This window comes from Notothenia coriiceps, unplaced genomic scaffold, assembly GCF_000735185.1.
Source record: "Notothenia coriiceps isolate Sejong01 unplaced genomic scaffold, NC01 NC01_scaffold00030210, whole genome shotgun sequence".
In the NCBI taxonomy this organism is placed as follows: Eukaryota; Metazoa; Chordata; class Actinopteri; order Perciformes; family Nototheniidae; genus Notothenia; species Notothenia coriiceps.
Genome location: NW_011362911.1, coordinates 472,629 through 492,649, shown reverse-complemented (window position 1 = coordinate 492,649; position 20,021 = coordinate 472,629). Strand labels below are relative to the sequence as shown.

The window sequence follows — 20,021 nt, the reverse complement described above, 5'->3', positions numbered from 1 at the left end:
GGAGTTTTCTAACTTGACGGCCGTCTATTGGCCTGACTGTTCTGAAGACTTTGCAACCCCCCAATTGGCGCAGCTTCTTTCCCTCCCAGTGGTCAAAGACGACGGCTTGCCGAGGGTTGCCATGTGTTTGTGGGGCCCCTGTAGCTGCCAACCAGCTGTTCCTCATTCCATTCGTTACCCGTTTCTAGCTCTGATAGGTAGGTGGCTTAGTCGGGACTTCACCCCATTTACCTTGAGCCCCCCACCTCCCCCTCCTGTTTTACCCTCCGTCACCTTATCCCTGTCAACCATTGTGCGCATTATCACACCATGTCTCCACCCTCAAGAGGAAGACCACAGGATTGTTTCCTTTAGAATTCTGGCTATTTTTCCTTGCGAATTGGTCCCACCATGTGGATCGATCATTTGTGAACTTGTTTTTTGTTTTGTTTAGTTTGGACGATTGCCATATTAGTCCCTTAAACACAGTGTAATTTGGAAACTGGAGTAAGGAGCAAAACCTTTGTTACGTAAATCAGAGAAGAAGAGGAGTGAGAGAAAAGGCATATGTTCTTATTGCCCTTGCTATATTGGAGTCATAGTTTACAAAAAATTAAGGAAGAAAAGAAACCTCTGTATTATAAAGATTGGAAATTTGTAAAATAGAAAAAAACCACTTAGGGGGCTTTTTTTTGGTTCATAATGTTGCTGCCACCCAGTGGGCTGGTTAGGAGGAACCTCAGCACATAGGCTGCCAGTCTGGGGGCAGCAGCCCGAGGGAGGGGAAGCGATGAATCAGAGTCTAGCGTCACCACCAGAAATCTACCATTGATAAATGAACGTTATTCTACAGGTCAACCAACTGGGAACTTTACTAAAAGCCCTTCCCGTACCCTGAGCTTTTTTTTTCTACTTTTTTTTCAAAAACTCCTCCCATCTCTCGGTGACCTCTCTGGGTAAGGTTACCACGTGGGATGGGGAGGGGCAGCAGTGGGGCGTTTCCGGTCGCGAGTAAGAAAGTCGCAAGAAGGCCCCCTTCCTCAAAAGGTGGTTTTCCCGTACTCGTTGTTGAAAGGTCCTGTCCTGAAGAAGCTGGACGAAGGAGGTGGGCGGAAAGTCTGGAGGCTGGCCGGTCACTCTGGCTGCGCCCCCCAAGGGAAACCCATTGGGGATTGCCGTGGAGGGGTGCTCTGTTTTGCCTGCTGGGGCTGCTTTGGCCCCAGTTACGCTGGGGAGAAGGAACAAACATACAATCATCTACTTAGGTGGAGGTTTTAGGAAGATCACATGCGCAAATAATTCAACAAAATTCTAAATTGAGGGCATATACAGAAAAAACATTTAGTTCTTTACATACTTCACATGCTCGGTATGTTTGAAAGGTCGATTTAAACGATGGGCCACATTAATATATAAGTAAAAAACCCCCTTAAAAAATAAACCACAGTTGCTCCGGCTGATACAGAGGATTTTAAAACTTCTTTTTTTTTAAACAACTATTTATTCTTTACTGATTGGTCTTTCCCGTGGGACCTATTGGCTGAGATCCACCAAGACAGGGGTGGGAACCAGGTAAGAATAGTATCCAGTATTTTATTCTAATAATAAAACATGATTAGACTCCAGGATAGGGATGATTTCTTTTCCTGGTAGGAAAGTTTCTTTTTGTTACACATGCGAAACCCGTTTTTTTCTAATTCTTGATTTTTCCCCTTGTACTGGGGGACTTGACGATTTGGGGGGGGAAGGCTTCGTTGGAAATCTTAAACATGTGATTAATTCCAACTAGAGAATGCTTCTAACGGGTTTCCCCTTCCTTCACTCCTTGTTGTAGTTCTTATCCCTTACTTTGCAAAAAACACTTTTGTGCTCTTTAAAAAAAAATTGTTGCTAGCCCCCAAGTCCTCAAACCTCTGGGACCAAATGGCGGGTCCCTGGGTTCAAAATGACTCAGACTGCTGGCTCAACCTCCTACTTACCCTCCCACCCCCTTGCCCTCCCCATCACTTGCCAAGAATCTCATCCACCTTATAAAAGCGGATTGAACTATTTTCCCCCTTATGTGTCTTGCACTGTCTTCTAAATCATTTGCTGTGTGGTCTCTTGTTGCGTTCCACGTCGGTTTCGGACCAAAAATATGGATAAAAGCTTTTGTTTGATTAAACCCTTTTTAGAAGAGACCGGGCGCCTTCGTGGCTGTTTTTCAATTTCTCTCAAAATCTTCCGAAGGGCCAGCAAAACCATCCCCCTGTCTTGTCTGGTTATTTTCGCTGGGAAGAGGACACAGTTTTGAGCATCATCTGTTTGAATTAAAATGCCTTGCTTACCGGCTTGGATCCCTCTGCACTTGGTTGGTAATTACCCCAAAGGAGGACAAATTCCCCGAATGCCAATTGAAACAAATGTTTCCCCACATTCCTCTAAGCGGCTGATAAAAAAGTATCAAGAAAAGTCCTTTACTGAAGGAAGCCTTTTCTGTCGATGCATCCTCCAGGGTAAATTCTTTCCAAATGGTCCCTGGAACTTCTGGGCTGCATTGCTTTGGGAGGGTCCCACCAAACCCAACAAGCCGGTAAAAAGGAACGGCGGATTATATTAAAACCTGGCTGAAAAAAGAGAGGGATTATTCAAGGGGAATCCAATTAATGTGGGAACAGGACGGGGATAAGGAAAGGTAAAAAGAGAGCCCAATCGGTTAATTGTTAGATGAATGGGTTTGTCAGCCTTTTTGCTTTCTTCAGTCCAGAGGTTTGCTGATTTATTTCATATCAATGAGTGTCTATTAACCAATGATGACACCAATTTCATATTGCTAAATAAAGTAAATGACCCCAAAACCTGATAAACGCCCCATCGAACATGGTCGGAACTGGTTAATCAAAAAAAAAGAAGTTCTCATTCCTCCATTAATTAAAACGTTAAGGGTATACCTGGGTGCTGTTGTGAACAGTCTGCGTTTAATAGGGAACAGTCGCCCTTGGTTTAGATTTTCAAAATCTTCCCTTATTTCTGTAGGTGCTGTCAGGTATTAACCAAACAATGTGAAAAAATGCCTTTAAAAAAATTATCTCAAAAGGGCCATTTTCAAATGAATTGGTTGAAAGCCCCAACCATGTTTACTTTCAAAAATGTTAATTGCTGCGCTCACTTTCTAAGGTGTGATAATTTCATTTTGAAAACTAATTTGAGATTCAGGGGTTTGCCGTTAAAAGGGATTTCAGTTTTGTGCCAGTCAGTTCGCTGTGCGGTTTGATCAAGATTGATTGACAGTAGCCTTATTGGCAAACAGTAGCAAAAGAGCCACCCACAAAGCTTCTCAAAAACTTCCATTTAACATTTATTCCATGTTGCTAAAACCACTGATTAAACCTCGTTCTTGTTTTGACTGCACCTGTAGTAGATTCATAACTGTTTTTCCTATTATTCTCTTATTTTATAATAATTTATAATATGATCATATGAAGGTGTGCCGCGAAATAATCCTTTGAATATTTTGTGACCACAACCGTTTGAACCCAGCTGAGATCATCGCGATCATCAGTCATCATCATGCATCAGGCAGTCATCATTACCCAACCAGATGAGCTTCATGGACAAAACCCAACATCTCTTATCATGAAATTTGTTTGATCATGCAGAAGCACACTCAGCATGCATGAAATCTTTACTTAGTACCTAAACATATTTTCAGGGAATACAGGATGTAGAATACTGGTTGGCAGAGTGTTGCAGGCATCCCAGTCCTCCTCAGATGGATGGCAAGACGAGGGCTCTGCGCGAAACTCGTCATCCTCTGAGCTCTCGTGAGTGGTTCAGAGGATAATGTAGTCCTGCCCATCCTGAAGGGTAGGGCAGAGAAAATGTTTCTAAACATCACAAAGAACTCACCAACACTAAAGGTCCCCTATTATACTGTTTTTCATCATCATATATAACGTTCAGATATATACAAAACATCTCTCTGAAGAGTTTGGCTCGACATACCAAACAGATCATTGTAGCATCCCATAATCCCCTCTGTTTCAGTCCTGTTTCCAAAGTGCTGATTCTCTGTCTGTTACTTTAGATGAAAATAAGGAGCCACTCCCCATGCCCCTCTGAGAGATATTTGGTTAAAAAGAACACAATGGTGCTCTAGGAGGAGATTCAGGTGATGGGGGGGGGGGGAGGTTACCTTGGTTGGTGATTGGCTAATGGTTACACAAGCCAAATAAATGGTTATGACATCATAAAGTGGCCAAAATCTGATCAGCTCATTTTCAGACAGGTTTTTATATAAATGGATCAAACTTTCAGAATCTCTTTACACAGAGGGGACACATTTCGATGTAGAAAAGACATGAACAAGTGGTTTTGCATAATATGTGACCTTTATAACAAGCTATAATGAAGGATTCTCCAGCAGGTAACTTACAGGTAGGCTGTTGTCCTGCAGCAGGTCTCCCAGGATCTGAACCAGGGCGGGGAAGGTGGGTCTTTCTTTGAGTTCCCCCTGCCAGCAGGCCAGCATGATGCCATATCTACCAGCAGAGAGCAGCACGGTCATAACAACACAACAATGGGGTCTCCAGCTCCTCCTCACTCAATTACACCACTGCACATTTCATCTTGTATCCTTCTCTAACTGTGCAAGTCCTGGTTTGCCGTAAGGATTGGCTCGAGTTTGCCAATTAATATAATTTGACAGCAAAAGAGGAGAGAAAAAGAATAAATCAAAGCCCACGCTTACATTTCGGGGGAGGCAGTCTCAGGTGACCTCATCCTCACGCCGTCTTTCAATCGTCGGCAAAAGTCTTCATCAATCTGTACTCCCGGGTAGGGAGACGCACCTGAAGGCAGACAATAGGAGGATAAGACATTAGCAAAACAAGTTATTTGTGATTGGATTACAGTGATAACAATTTACTCTTCCATCTAAAAGTTAACAAACAATAATTTCATCATTAGTTTTGTCAGGATCTGAGATTGATAGGCACTTTTAGAAAGTACAACACTTCTGGAGGAGATTTCATTGCATCCCATTGATTTTTACACAGATAATGAAACGTGTTTCTTTACCCAGAGAGAAGATTTCCCAGAGGAGAACTCCAAAAGACCACACGTCACTCTGGCTGGTGTACAATTTGTCAAAGATGCTCTCTGGAGCCATCCATTTTAACGGCAGACGAGCCTGGGGGGACATTAAAACACCGGAGCAATACTATGAGACAGACACATTAACACATTGGAGAATCACCTTTGATTGTAACCCCTGTACGAGTGGTTAAAAAACAAACAGAAAGAAAGTGTTGAATGTTTCCCCCCAGTAAATGGAGATGGGTAATTAGCGGAGGGAGAGGGAGGATGCCTTACATTGCCTTTCCTGACGTAGTCGGGGTCTTTGTATATGTCTCTGGCCAGGCCGAAGTCACAGATCTTCACAATGTTGTTTTCTGACAGGAGAATGTTCCGGGCTGCCAGGTCTCTGTGGATACACTGTGGATACACGCATGCATCAAAACCCTGTGTGTGTGTGTGTGTGTGTGTGTGTGTGTGTGTGTGTGTGTGTGTGTGTGTGTGTGTGTGTGTGTGTGTGTGTGTGTGTGTGTGTGTGGGGAGATCCGGATGGTTACTAAGTCCTTTTCTTTATGGCGGTCATTTTTGACGAAGAACACCATGGGTTGACTAAATCATCCAAAATGTAATGAAAGTGGTAGTCAGCAATTTGATATGTTCAAATGTCTACTGTGAAGGATATCGAATCGAATGTAAAACAAAAAAATTATGATTGATGAAAGTAGTAAATCAAGCGACCTTGGGTATCATGAAAGGCGCTATAGAAATCCAAGTTATTATTATTATTATTGACTCGGTCAGATTTGACCCGAAGACAACAGGAGGGTTAAATCAAATCAAAATATTTTATAGCCCCAAATCACAAAAAGGGCTGTGCAAACAAAAGAAAAGACAAAAACAAAATACAAACGTCATAGCATAACAATTATAAACACATTATACAACATTATACTTCGTATACGTACTATCGTATTTTACTGTAGTTTCTCACATGAATGATTTCTATAGCTACGTATATAGCTAGCTACAGCTATCCCATCTTAGCTTAGCTCAGACACTGGAAACAGGGACAACTCCAACCCTGGCTTCTTTCAACAGCTTTACAAAAGATAAAAACTGTAGAACTATTTCTATTACATCCTAAATTCCTTTCTCTGAACCCCCTCCATACCTGACTTCGTCATTTGAGGAATTTTGGCTGAGCCTGTAACCACCTCACCAGGATGTTTCCTGCTGACTGATACTGCGTCAGGATTAAATTGGCTGCCTGGCTGATGAGCTAAACCGTTATTTGTCTTTTCAGTTGTTTAAGTTTGTCATGACTTCAGGCATGAGTTAGGACCTGACGCTGCTCATAGTGGGATCATGAGTCATGGTTAAAGACTGAGTCAAGCTGCAGCAGGACTCTTTGCTGGATTCCAGCACATTCCAGTGTCAGTGTATTGTTATAATTACAATGAAATGAGAAGCAGCTGACATTGTACAAAAAAGAAGAAAACCTCAAAGATTTGAAACAGCGAGACTGACAGACTTGTTTTCTGTAGATCTGTGCCATCGTGGGCGGGACGTTCACAGTGGCAGGAATCATCGACTCCTGTATATTCACCGCCTCAGAGGCCTGGAAGAAGATCCAGATTGGCAAAATGTCCTGAGGACCGCTCCCCACTCCTCCCTTCAACTTAAATAAAGTGCAAAATAAGCCTGTTAGCTAAATCAAAGCCCACTTCCTTTTGAAGATTGTATCATCGTAACCAACGGCGTGGCTCCGGGCGCTCGATCTAACTACCAGGCTTCAAGACTGCGTCTCCGTTACTGAAGATCCTCTCAGGCTGCATCTGGTGACGCATGGATGCTGACTATCACATGACTGCTTCTACATCTTTGGTGTAAAGGGAAGAGACGAGGGAAGCTCGTTTGTTACTGGTAATATGAAGTGCTGTGTGTCAAAGTTCAACCGATCTGGGTATTTGAAGGCTACACTTAAAATGAAGTCAAACAAAACAAAAAGGCTGATATTACATTTTCTCTTTTTTTTATGTGTGTATGACACAAATCTTTAAATGTATTCAATTGTAGAGAAGTGTTCAGGTTATGGCTGTAAAATGTACAAACAAGACACACTTAAATGTGTTTTTAAAGGATCAGTTCAACCAGTGTATCAGTCTTTTTACCCATTCACTCTTCAGGAGAACAATCATTTTATGGAAGTGTTTGGGTACATTAAGCCGGTATGTGAATAGGCTGAACTTTAAAGTGCTTCCATAGTTCACACTTTCCATAACAACATTGTGCATCATCTGATGTCACTTTGTTCCATCCAATACACTTTTTTATGGCCAGTTTCTAACCATGTGCCTTTAGGTCACCTCTTCCATGCTTATCATCAGCTCTCATGTGTTATTCTGTCTGTTTGCAGTGGCTGCCACTAAAACCAGTGTCTTGCATGTTACAACTTTCTGTGTAGATTCACTTTCTAGAGTTTATTTTCAAACCAGTGATCATTGTTTACCTTTCAGTCAATTTAAACCAAATATATCATCAATGGTGTTAACCGTCCTTGCTTTTACTTTTTTCATTCCTTCTCAATTATCTCAGAAAATCTAGAGAATGTCTGTTTTTTTTTACGATGGATTTATTGGACTTTTGACCCGGTACAGGAATTTGTTTACTCATTGATAAAGTTGTAAAGAAGAATTGGTTTTGTAAGGAGAACATGTATAGACCATGATGTTTGGTTGTAAAAAGATCAACGATGGTGATAATCAAACTGCTCTTTCTACTGTTGAGGTCATCCACTTCCTGTTCCCTCTCAAAGTGTTCCTCGAGTAAAGGTACCATAGAAACCACTGGTGTCATTATTTGTTCATGTTTCTATAAGCTTGTCACATTCATTCTCTTTTCCTAATTTAGCTTTTCAGTTTAACAATACGATTTCCAAATCATATTTAATGGTTTACAAAGAAAAAGACAAAAAGGGAAATAAATGGATAAATAATTGGTTTAAAATCAGATAAAAACAGAAACTCAATAGCATTCAAGCTGCTTTAGGGTTTCATATCCAAAGCTTCTTTGAGGTGGTGTGTCCAAAAACAATCTTGGTCTGCAAATTGAATGAGTTGATTTTAAACTTCCCAAGAAGGGAAGGCACATTTATCAAGAACTTGTTCCTTGTTTTGGATACATTGTGCGAGCTTGTTATAGGTTTTAGATTGTCCAACTCAAAAGGAAGTGTTCATCTTCTAGATTGTTGTCAACAAGGAATACTTTTTTATTTCTTTCCTGAAAAAGTACACTATTTCCTAATAAAACTAAAGTAGTCAAGTCATGGAGTCAAACCCTGCAGGTTTGCAGACATGTTTCACCTCAAAGGTGTCTGCTGGAACCATTTACACGTGTCACAGTTAAACTGAATCTATCCAGTTACCCTTAACAACAATATTATTTATAGAAACTAAAAATGGAGCCTTTGCACCGATTGATTTCTAACTTGAAGCTCTATTGGCTGTACTTGTGTCTGAAGTGGACTTTGCACCCAATTGCTGCAGCTCATTTCCCTCCAGTGTCAACACGCTGCAGGTTGTCATGTGTTGTGGGCCTGTGAGGCTGTCACAGCTGTCATCATGCTTACGTCTAGCTCTGATAGTAGGTGCTTAGTCTGACTCACCCCATTTTACTTGCCCCACATCCCTCTGTTTACCTCCGTCACTTATCCCTTGTTCACCATGTCGCATATCCACGTGTCTCCACCTCCAGAGAATGACACAGATCCTTAAATATCTTGCTATTTTCCTTGATTGGTCCACCATGTGGATCATCATTTGTTGACTTGTTTGTTTGTTTATTTGGTGACGATTGCAAATTAGCCCTTAAAACATGTATTTGACTGGAGTAATGACAACCTACTAATCAGAGAGAAGAGAGTGAGAAGACAATCATTTTCTTTATTGCCTCCTATATGAGTCATAGTTTGTACAAAATTAAGGAAGAAAACTCTGTATATAAAAGATAGAAATGTGTAAATAGAAAAATACTTAGGGTTTGTTTTTGTCATAATGCTGCCACCCAGTGGCTGGTTAGAGGAACTTCAGGCACATAGAGCTCAGTCTGTGGAGGCAGCAGCCCGAGAGGAAGCGATGATCAGAGGTCTAGTCACACAGATCTACCATTTAATAAATGACTTATTACATGTCACAACTGGAACTTTACTAAAGCCTCCCTTACCCTGAGCTTTCCTACTTTTTTTAAACTCTCCATTCTCTCGGGCTGCCTCTCTGGTAAGGTTACACGTTGGAGGAGGCCAGGCAGTGGGCGTCCGGTGCGGAGAAGAAGTCGCAGAAGCCCTCCTCAGACAGGTGTCCGTACTCGTTGTTGTAGAAGGTCTGTCCTGAGAGCTGACTGAAGAAGGTGGGCCGGAGTCTGGAGCTGCCGGGGTCACTGCTGCGCCCCAAGGAACCATGGGATGCCGTGAGGGGCTCTGTGCTGCTGCTGCTGCCCATACGGCTGGGGAGAGAACAACATACATCATCTACTGTGGGAGGGTTTAGGAAATCACATGCGCAAATAATCACAAATCTAAATGTGCTACTACAGAAAACCAACATTTAGTTTTAATAACTCACATGCTCGCATATGTTTGAAAGGGGTCGACTTTAAACGATGCAATTAATATATAAAGTAAAAACCCTTAAAAAATAAACCACAGTGCCCGGCTGATACAAGAAGGTATTTAACCTTCTTCTTTTTTTTTACAACTATTTATTCTTGACTGATGTCTTCAGTTGGAACTAATTGGGCTGAGATCCACAGACAGGGTGGGACAGTTAAATAGTATCAGTATATTATTAATAATAAACATGATAGGACTCAGGATAGGATTGATTTTTCTTTCTGGTAGGGAAGTATTTTTGTTACAATGCGAACCCAGTTTTTTTCTATTCTTGATTTCCCTTGTAGTGACTTGAACGATTGGGAAGGCTTCGTGAAATCATTAACATGTGATAAATCACTAGAAATGCTCTTAAAGGTTCCTTCTTCATCTTGTTGTAAGTCTTATTCCTTACTTTTAGCAAAACACTTTTTAGTGCTCTTTAAAAAATTGTTGAGCCAAGATCTCAAAACTCTGACAAGCGTCCTGGGTTCAAATGACTCAGACTGCTGCTCACTCCTACTTACCCATCCACCCTGCCTCCATCCTTTGCAGATCTCATCACTTATAAAGCGATGACTATTTTCCCCTTATGTGTCTGCACTGTCTCTAAATCATTTGCTGTGTGTCTCTTGTGCGTCACTGTCGGTTTCAGACAAAAATATGGATAAAAGCTTTTGTTTGATTAACCTTTTAGAGACGGCGCCTCGGTGCTTGTTTTCAATTCTCTCAAATTCTTCCGAGGCCAGAACCATCCCGCTGTCTGTCTGGTTATCCTGGGAAGAGACACAGTTTGACATCATGTGAATTAAATGCCTTGCGTTGACCCGGCTGGTATCTCTGCAACTCTGTTTGGTAATTACCCAAGGAGACAATTCCCGAATGCCATTGAACAAATGTCACATTCCTCTAAGCGCTGATAAAAGATCAAGAGCTTACTTGAGGAGCTTTCTGTCGATGCATCTCCAGGGGAAATTCTTCAAATGTCCTGACTCTGGGCTGGCATGCTTTGGAGGGTCCCACAAACACACAGCCGGTAAAGGGCACGCAGTTATAATACCTGCTGAAAAAAGGAGAGGATTATCAGATCAATACATGATGGACAGACGGATAAGGAAAGGTAAAAGAGAGCAATCGGTTATTTGGTTAGGAATGGGTTGTCAGCTCTTTGCTTTTCTCAGTCAGAGGTCTGATTTGATTTCATATCAATGAGTGTCTATACATGATGACACAATTCAATATGCTAAATAAAGTAAATACCAACTGATAAACGCAATACGACATGTACGACTGGGTAATCAAAAAAAAGAAGTCTCATCCCATTTAATAAACGTAAGTTACCTTGTCTGTTTGTGACAGCTAGTTTAATAGGAACAGTCGCTTGGTTTAGATTTCAAATCCTGTCTTATTTCTGTAGGTTGCTGTCAGGGTATTAACACAATGTGGAAAAAAGCTTTAAACATTATCTCAAAGGCATTTCAATGATGGGTTGGAAGCTCACATGTTTACTTTTCAAATTGTAATTTGCTGCTCATTCTAAGGTGGATAATTCATTTTGAAACTAATTTGAGAGTTCAGGTTGCCGTTAAAGATTCAGTTTTTGTGCACGTTTCAAGCTCCTGTGCGTTTGATCAGATTTGATTGACAGTAGCCTTGGCAACAGTAGCAAACCACCACACAGCTCTCAACTCATTTACATTCATTCAATGTTGCTAAACCCTGATTAAACTCTATTCTTGTTTTACTGCCATATAGTAGATTTCATAACTGTTTTTCCTTTATTCTCTTATTTTTTTAATAATATATATGATCATATGAAGGTGTGCCGCGGAAATAATCTTTTGAATAATTTGTGACCAAACCGTTTGAGACCCACTGAGATCATCATCATCATCATCATCATCATCATCATCATTACCCAACCAGATGAGCTCAGACAAAACCCAACATCTCTTACATGAATTTGTTTGATCATGCAGAAGCACACTCAAGCATGCATGGAAGAATCTTTACTTATACCTAAACATATTTTCAGGGAATACAGGATGTAGATATACCTGGTGGGCAGAGTGTTGCAGGGCATCCTCAGTTCCTCCTCAGATGGAGGGCAAGACGAGGCCTGCGAGAAACCGTCATCCTCTGAGCTCTGTGAGTGGTTCAGAGGAATGTAGTCCTTCCCATCCTGAAGGGTAGGCAGAGAAAATGTTTTCTAAAAGCTATTCACAAGAACTCACCAACACTTAAAGGTCCCCTATTATACTGTTTNCACGGGTGGCGGCAGAGGTGTGAGAACAGTGTGTGTGTGTGTGTGTGTGTGTGTGCGCGTGCGTGCGTGCGTGCGCGTGCATGTGTGCTAGTGTTTGCATGCATTGATTCCAACATGTTTGAGGCAGTAATGATGTGGAGGAAGTAAATAGCAGTTGATCTTTTTGCTTTAGTAATCTGTTGCCTTAAAATCTGTGTGTTTGTGTGTCTGTGTGTGTGTGTGTGTGTGTGTGTGTGTGTGTGTGTGTGTGTGTGTGTGTGTGTGTGTGTGTGTGCGTATGTGTTTGTTTGTGTGTGTGTAACTGGGACTGGACTATGTCTGGAGCTCTGTGTCCTGGCTCTCCGTTGTGAGTCATTGGAACACAGACAGTCTGCTTAGAGTCCGCTCAGATTGTTGATATTTATTACAAACTAAAGCCGCTTTGGTAGACACCATTTTATTCCCGTTATTCACTCGATTACCAGTGGATTCACATGTGAGGTTGGGGCTGTTCACAAGAATCAGATGAGTGTACCCACAATCCAACGGAAACAACAGATTGGATTAATTAAGTCTCAGCTTTCTGAGACAGAAATCTAACCGAGAAACGCTCATGAGATCCATTTGTTTTACAGTTCATTAAGTGGAAACGATAATCACCTAATTAAATAACTTTTGGTGATGAATAATAACACAGATTGCATTGCTACAGATTACTCAAAGAGTATGTGCTAGTGAGTTCAACGTAATCAAATTCAAAAGATAATGTTTACTTTTTAAGATGATATTGTTTATCCTATTTTAAATTGGATTCTCATGTTAATTGTCATTTAAATGTTGTATTGTTAAATATTTAAGTTTTTATTAAATAGATGTGCAATTTGATATTTTTTCTATTTTTTTATTAATTCTTAATTTATTCGATTTGTATATATTTTGATTTATCATTTAATTAAATGCCACTATCAAGTATTCAACAAGGAAGCAACTTGATTTTATGAAAAAGCATAAATATGTGTTTTTGTTTCCCCAAAAACTGCCACATTTATTGTAATGCTTTGCAGCTGTGAGTAGCTTCTAAATCACCTTGGTGCACTTGGGGACAAAACCAACAACTGATCCAAAAAACGTCCCTTGGATTTAGTATGGAATATATTTCATTATATTGGTATTATTTAATTGTGGAACAGTTGTAGTTTATGGTGACTTGATAAACGGACAAGCACAAAGGACTGAAAATCTGAATGATCCAGGCAACAACGTACTGCCTCTGTGACAACCCTCTGGTGACATTTCACCACAGCTTTTTCACTAAATGTCTCTGTAATGCTGACAATTAACCTTTCTGGAGGCCAGGAACTCCATCCCACGAGCCACCTGGAAACTGTAGCAAATGAGATCTTCTATCGTCAGAGGGGTTTTCCACAAGTCCTCCACTGGAGAGCAAAGACGAGGGAAAGGTTAAAGATGGAGAAACAAGGTACAATTAAACTACAATTGTGACAAGAAAATGAGTTAATGTCACCTATTATGCTAAATCTACTTTTTCATGTCTTTTATACATAAATGTGTGTCCCCTCTGTATAAAGAGATTCTGAACGTTTCAGGAAAAAACACCCCATCTATTTTTGTCCTGACCCATTTATATAAAAACCTGTCTGAATCAGATTTTGGACACTTTGTGATGTCAAAACGATTTTTTGGCTTGTGTAACCATTAGCCAATAACCAACCAAGGTAACCCCCCCCCCACCTTATCACCTGAATCTCCTCCTAGAGCACCATTGTGTTCTTTTTAACCAAATATCTCGTAGAGGGGCGTGGGGAGTGGCCCCTTATTTTCATCTAAAGTAAAAGATCAGCACTTTTGAAACAGGGCTGAAACAGAGGGGATTATGGGATGCTACAATTAATGATCTGTTTGGTATTTCGAGCCAAACACTTCAGAGACATGTTTTGTATATAACTGAGATCTATAATATATTGATGGAAAAGTGTATAATAGGGGACCTTTAAATCGTTCAATCTTGTGAATTTCAGCAGACTTACTTTTCTCCACAGCAGGACTGTCATTGGGCAGAATGGTTAATGGACCCTGAGGACTGTTGAGCGGTGAGGAGCGTGGAGAAGGCGGATTGCGAGCTCTCGGGTCAATTTGACCCGCCTCAATCATCCGTCTCACCTGACTCTGAGTTTTAGGAGAGCGGTCCTGAGTGCGGAAACAATTCAATGTGTTTAATATTTTAAAATAGACTTAGAACATGTTGTCCAATAAAGGAAACACACACTTAAGCTCTCTTCCAGTAAAGAGGATTCTCCCTGCAGTCAGATTATTGCAGCAGAATAAACAAACATAAAAAGTGCATCAGTGTGGTGTTTTATACCCGGTACGGGAGGAAGAACTCTCTCTTGGCTCGTAGGAAGTTGGACAGATTTCCGTACTTGCAATATTCCACTATCACCATCAGAGGACCTGGGGATACAGACACTTTTATTGTAGGCTATTGTTCCACTAATATTTCAACACACATTGTTTTCCTGTTTGCAAAATAGTATTTGTTTCTTGTTATGAAGCTATTTTTTTCACACCATATTTAAAATAGTGACAGTTGGCATTCTGTAAGCAGGTCCTGCCGGGGATTAGCTGCGAGGCTAACTTTTGTTTTATGTTTTAGGGTAAACAGGGATAAACATTACCAGATGTGAACCCTCAAAAATGTGCTCTAAAGATCAAATGATGTATGGACAGAAAATTAGGGTGTCAAAGAAAAGAGAGGCAGCTGTTTGACTTTCTCACTTTGTTTTTCCCACATGAAAATGTTGGGTGGAAGCTGCAGGGTGGACAAAATAATAGAGAAGGGATTTCAACAAAGCTGAAAACAGAACTATATTTAAGCCCGACCTATCATGAATTGTTGGGGCGGATAACGATTACTACACTAGGGAGTAAAATCCTTTTTATATTGGCTTATATTTCTATATATTTTCCTTTTTCATATTTATTATTATTATAATTATTAGTATTATTGTTGTTGTGTATCCAAACTGCAGGTGTATGGGAAAAAACAGCAATATTCTACTTTCTACTTCTACTCTCTAAAAGGAAATTGTCTCAAGAATCATGTAAACATATCTTCTAAAACAGAAAAAGTGCCATAAAAGGAAAATGATCACGTCTACACATTGCTTTTTAAGGAAATCCTGCTCATTGTGCATTCAACCTCTACCAACACTCATCATTATATGGCCATATGACATATTTAAGCACACAAAGTGAAGTGTAATACATGTACAATTCACCATTTGGTTTGGTGCAGGCTCCCAACAGGTTCACCACATTCAGATGGTTCCCAATGTGAATCAGTATCTTTAACTCTGACATCAAGGCCTTGTCCTCGCTGGCTGTGGCTCCATCTGAAACACACACGCACAATTCGAAACATTAGGTATGAAATAAATCTCATTGTTTATATCTTTATTGTTTATCTACCAGGCTGTAATGTTTGTGCATCAGAGACTTCCCAGAAAACCTCCTGTCCCAAACACAAAAACAAATCTCACCCTTCAGCATCTTGACAGCCACCGTGTCCAAAGTGTTGCTTTTGCTGACGCCGATTGATGCCTCAATTACTTTTCCAAAGGCACCGTGGCCTAAAACTTTGCCTGTGTCAGGAGAAAGGAGCAAACAAGCACAGAATATTCATGATTCATTGATCAATGCAGGTTTTTAGTCTCATAGGAATAAACAAACAGTCTAGGGGTCGGGAGGGGTTGCATGATGTCAATGCATCTGGCTTCCTTATAGACAAGGGGGAAGGAATTAAAATCTCGATTGCAGCATTTTGGAAACAACATGTTCCCATGAGAAGGACACTGTCGTGGAACAGATGCTTTTCCTCAGAGCGTTTTTAAAAAGCTCTGCACGGAATGGGCACATATTTAACATTAGCACTTCACTTGGCAGCACATTGCCCTGCTGGCTGCAATCCAAACTCATGCCATTAAGGCTTCTGCAAATGGAAAACTAATTCAGTTTCATCCATCTATTCGCTCTCATCTTGGCCTGCGTATTCCCCCACAAACCCCCCCGCTCCAATTTTTCATTATGAATCCGAGCATCCATTGGTACTTTTCTCCCAGCCTTCCCGCCTGCTCACCCAGTCGCAGTCTGTCTCTGGAGATCTCCCACTGAGAGGAGTCATAGGGCAGGTATTCACACTGCTCATCCAGAGGCACCTCCCCCGGGTCCATAATGATTGACAGGTAGCCCGTCTTTATGTCTGCCGGATTAACCTGAAATTCAGAGAGAAAGAGACAGCTAATGTCAACCACGATATATATTTTTCAACATGTATTGACTATCTGCCAGCTGGGATGTTATCTCCCCAGTTAAAGAGATTCCGAGATCTAAGTTCATATTTATGAGGATAAACAGTTTAAAACACATAACGATACAATATTACAAATGTGCTTTTTATAGCTCCTGAGAAGTAGACTTCCAGTGACAAATGAAAGCATATTGCAGCCACATAACCTATTATGGTATGGAAGGCTTTCAGAGCCAGCTGCTGACTGATCACAGTGTGCTTGAACACCTGTGGCCGAGCATTACATCTGCAGTCCACAGCTCTCCATGTTCAATTCACGAGAGGTGGGAAGTAACTAAGTATATTTACTCAAGTACTATACTTAGGTACAATTTGTAGGTACTTGTACTTTACTTGAGTACTTCCATGATATGCTACTTTGTTCTTTTACTCCACTACATTTATCTAGTCACTTTAGTTACTTTACAGATACAGTATATATTAATTATAAACAATATGACCCTTAAATAAGACTTTAGTTCCACCTGTGATTAACACTTGAATGCATCAATATTATAATTAAAACATCTAATATATATTATTCTGAAATGGAACAATCTGCATATTAAGTACTTTTACTTTTGGTGCCTTAAGTATATTTTGATGCTAACACTTTTGAGCTTTTACTTGAGTTACATTTGACTTGTAACAGAGTATTCCTACACTCTGGTACTTCTCCCACCTCTGAATTTCACACAAAGATTTCACAACTGGATCTCATGGTAACTGACTCTGTGTGCCTCGTCTCTAGTGACTACATCTTTGTATAAGTCTTAATTATACTAAATCAAGATCTTTTTTGTTTGCCTCTGTCTTTTAAAGAAATATAATAATTATAATTGTTGTTCACTGCACTGTAACTTTTATTCCTGTTCTTTATATCTGCCTTATCCTAATTTAGCGTGTTGTTTTCTATTCTCTTTAATGACTGTTGTATTTGAGAGTCTTTCTTAAGTGTGTTTCCTTTGCACTTTGTCTCAATGCTTTTCATGTTTTCTGTAAAGCAATTTCAATTTGCATCAATGCTGAAGATAGCCATATTAATAAATATGCCTTAACCTGTTTTAATAATCAAAAATCTGTCATCTCAACATTTATGTTTTTATGTTTTTATATATGCTTTTATCATAACATAAGCATCTCTGTTGAATGTTGTTTTACTGATTGTATTTACCTGTTATTTGAAGTGAATTTTTGTTTTTAGGACGACTTTCAACATCTGTCCAGGGACTACAGATGAAAAATAGCCTGTTGCCTAACTCTGTCGCATTTACAAATTTGTCAAATAAAAAAAAAAAGTTTTCCCAGAGGTTCAATATTTTAATGGTGGTTTGCTTTTCTTATATTATTTACAGCAGCAACATATTGCCTCATATGACTCATTCAATCTTTTAAATTCAGTTTCAGTCGCTCCTACAATGTGAATTCAACACCATGTGCTTTTAATAGCATACGGGAAGCTGTGACATACTGCTAATATTCATTGGGCAATTAAACTGTCTGCTGATGACAGGAGCTGCTGTGATGGCCAGTAGGCTTATATTGAAAGTCTCCTCACGTCTCAATAATGCTTATTTTTTAAAAATAATGATGTGTTTTTACATTTTATTATTTACATTTCAAGGCATCCTTAAGGCTCAAGGGGTCAAGAGACGAACAGATAGAGTTAATTTGAGAGAGAAGAGAGAAAAAAGAGCCATCTGTGCATAACAATCAATGTCTTGATTCATTTGACAACGACAGCACCGCACTGTGAATCTGCTGCAGAGCAACAGTGCGAGACGGTTTAATAAGTGACCAAGAAAGTAAAATAAAAAGCAATTTGGCTTCATTATAGACGATGAGGATAAAGGACTTATTTGACCATTTCCTGGCAGCTATCAGCAACTCTCCCGAATGAATACCGTCTCAAAGATCAAACAGATTGTGCTCTAACGCCAACAGACATGCTTTGAGTCAGAGGTTAAAGAGTCTTCGTCACAGCCTGTCACTTTCTCTCACAAACCCACGGACACACACACACACACAGACATGCGGGGGAAATTGGCACCCTCTCTGACCCGCTTGACATTGCAGAAGATAAGGATGAGCAGAGTCCAGAAGAAGATGGCGATGACTCCGGTCCCGATGAGGATTACAATCTCCACATTGGCCTTGTCGTTTGAACCTTGATAGAAAGAAAGAAAGAAAGTCACTTTTGAATGCAACTGTTGTATCTGAAGCAACTTTATAGGGCTTTTCCCTCTCCCAGCTGTAGGGGGTGCTACAGTATATCCCAAACAATTGATCCTCATTGAAACCTGCATTGAAGTCATCAGGTGGTGCTCAACAGTCTTTTAATCAATTCAGCCATTCATCATGAGTCCACTTCGAGCAAACACATTCAATTATGAATTCCGAGCACGAAATGTCCCAGCAGTCAATGACTTTGATTTTCACTGCGGAGAGCTCAACAAAAAGCACAAAAAATACAGCTGCAGTGAAAAGTGTGAGAGGTGAAAGACTAAAAATCCTGTCGTGTACATTTTGTGTGTGAAGAGGTGAGCTCGAGGCCATCGGTGTTTTCAGGCCTGAGTGCACTTAAGCAAGCATGTCAGTGGCGAGCGACTGTGAGTGGATTCAGGTGTGTTGTGCGACAGTGTGTGTGAGTGTGTGTCTCACCGATGACCTGGACGGCAGCTGAGGAGTGGACGCAGCCCCGCTGGTTGCAGGCGGTGCAGGTGTAGAGCCCGGCGTCCTCCTCGGTAACCCGCTGGATACTCAGCGTGCGGTTTGAGTCCTGCAGCTGGATCCCTGAAGAGAGACACACATAGCACCGCAACTCAACACTCCACATCAGAAATTCAGCAACTTTTTTCAACAACATTCCCCGAATACTTACCTCTGGACCTCGATCTGTAGAGTTCATTTATAATTCTCGCCCCTGTGAGGGGAGACACATTTGCCCCAGCAGCCTCTCTGAGAGAACCCAGAGCCTCGGCTGTCACTCACACCCATGTTGACCCTCCATACCACCTCCTATTCTCCTTCAGATGTACGGAGGAGATGCATGCTGGGAAAGCTAATGAGCCATGAATATCTGCCTGCGGGGTTTTATGCGTGGGTGTACATATGTGCAGTGCAGCAAACACATCTGCACACAACTTTTTGTCGCTGGTTCTCTTCGATACATTTGTTAAACAGTATGAGTGTGTGGGTGGGCTGGTGGGTGGTTGTGCATCTGTGTGTTGACTTTTAATCAGGATCAGGACAGAAAGTGTACCAACAACAAAAAGAACACCTGCCAAAGTCTGTCAGTTTTTTAATAAATATTAACAAAGCACATTATTTTTGATCTTTTATCTAATGTCAGAAAAGCAGATAGGATCTCTTGAGCTACGAGTCCTAAATCAAGATCCAAGTTGCTGTGTTAGACTGTACAGTACGTGTGGGTTGGAGGGTGGGCGGCAGCACTGTTGTGTAAACGTGTGCATCACCTGTGTGGGTGTATTTACACACCTGACATTTGGTTGAGAGGCTGGTTGTCTTTAAACCAGGAAAGCAGGGGCAGAGGTCGGCCCTCCACGTCGCACTCCATCCGCAGAGACTCCGTCACGTTCACCGTCTGGTTGGTGAGGCTGAGCTTGTATCGAGGCGCCTCCGGAGCTACAGGGACAAAAAGAGGCCAAAAGGCGGAGAAATAGCAGGAGCAGAGAGAGAAGGGAAATCAGCACTTGTGACTTGTCTGAAAT

General features: G+C 40.9%; 1 protein-coding gene across 1 annotated transcript in view; it reads left to right on the top strand.

Moving 5' to 3' along the window:
• ergic1 (endoplasmic reticulum-golgi intermediate compartment 1) overlaps window positions 1-7,877 on the top strand; it is a 22,200-nt gene extending 14,323 nt beyond the window's left edge. The window contains exon 10 of the mRNA XM_010787168.1: window positions 6,579-7,877. Coding sequence (XP_010785470.1) covers window positions 6,579-6,686 — 108 coding nt within the window. The 3' untranslated portion in view covers window positions 6,687-7,877. The remainder of the gene's footprint in view (window positions 1-6,578) is intronic.
• Window positions 7,878-20,021: the final 12,144 nt, after the last annotated feature.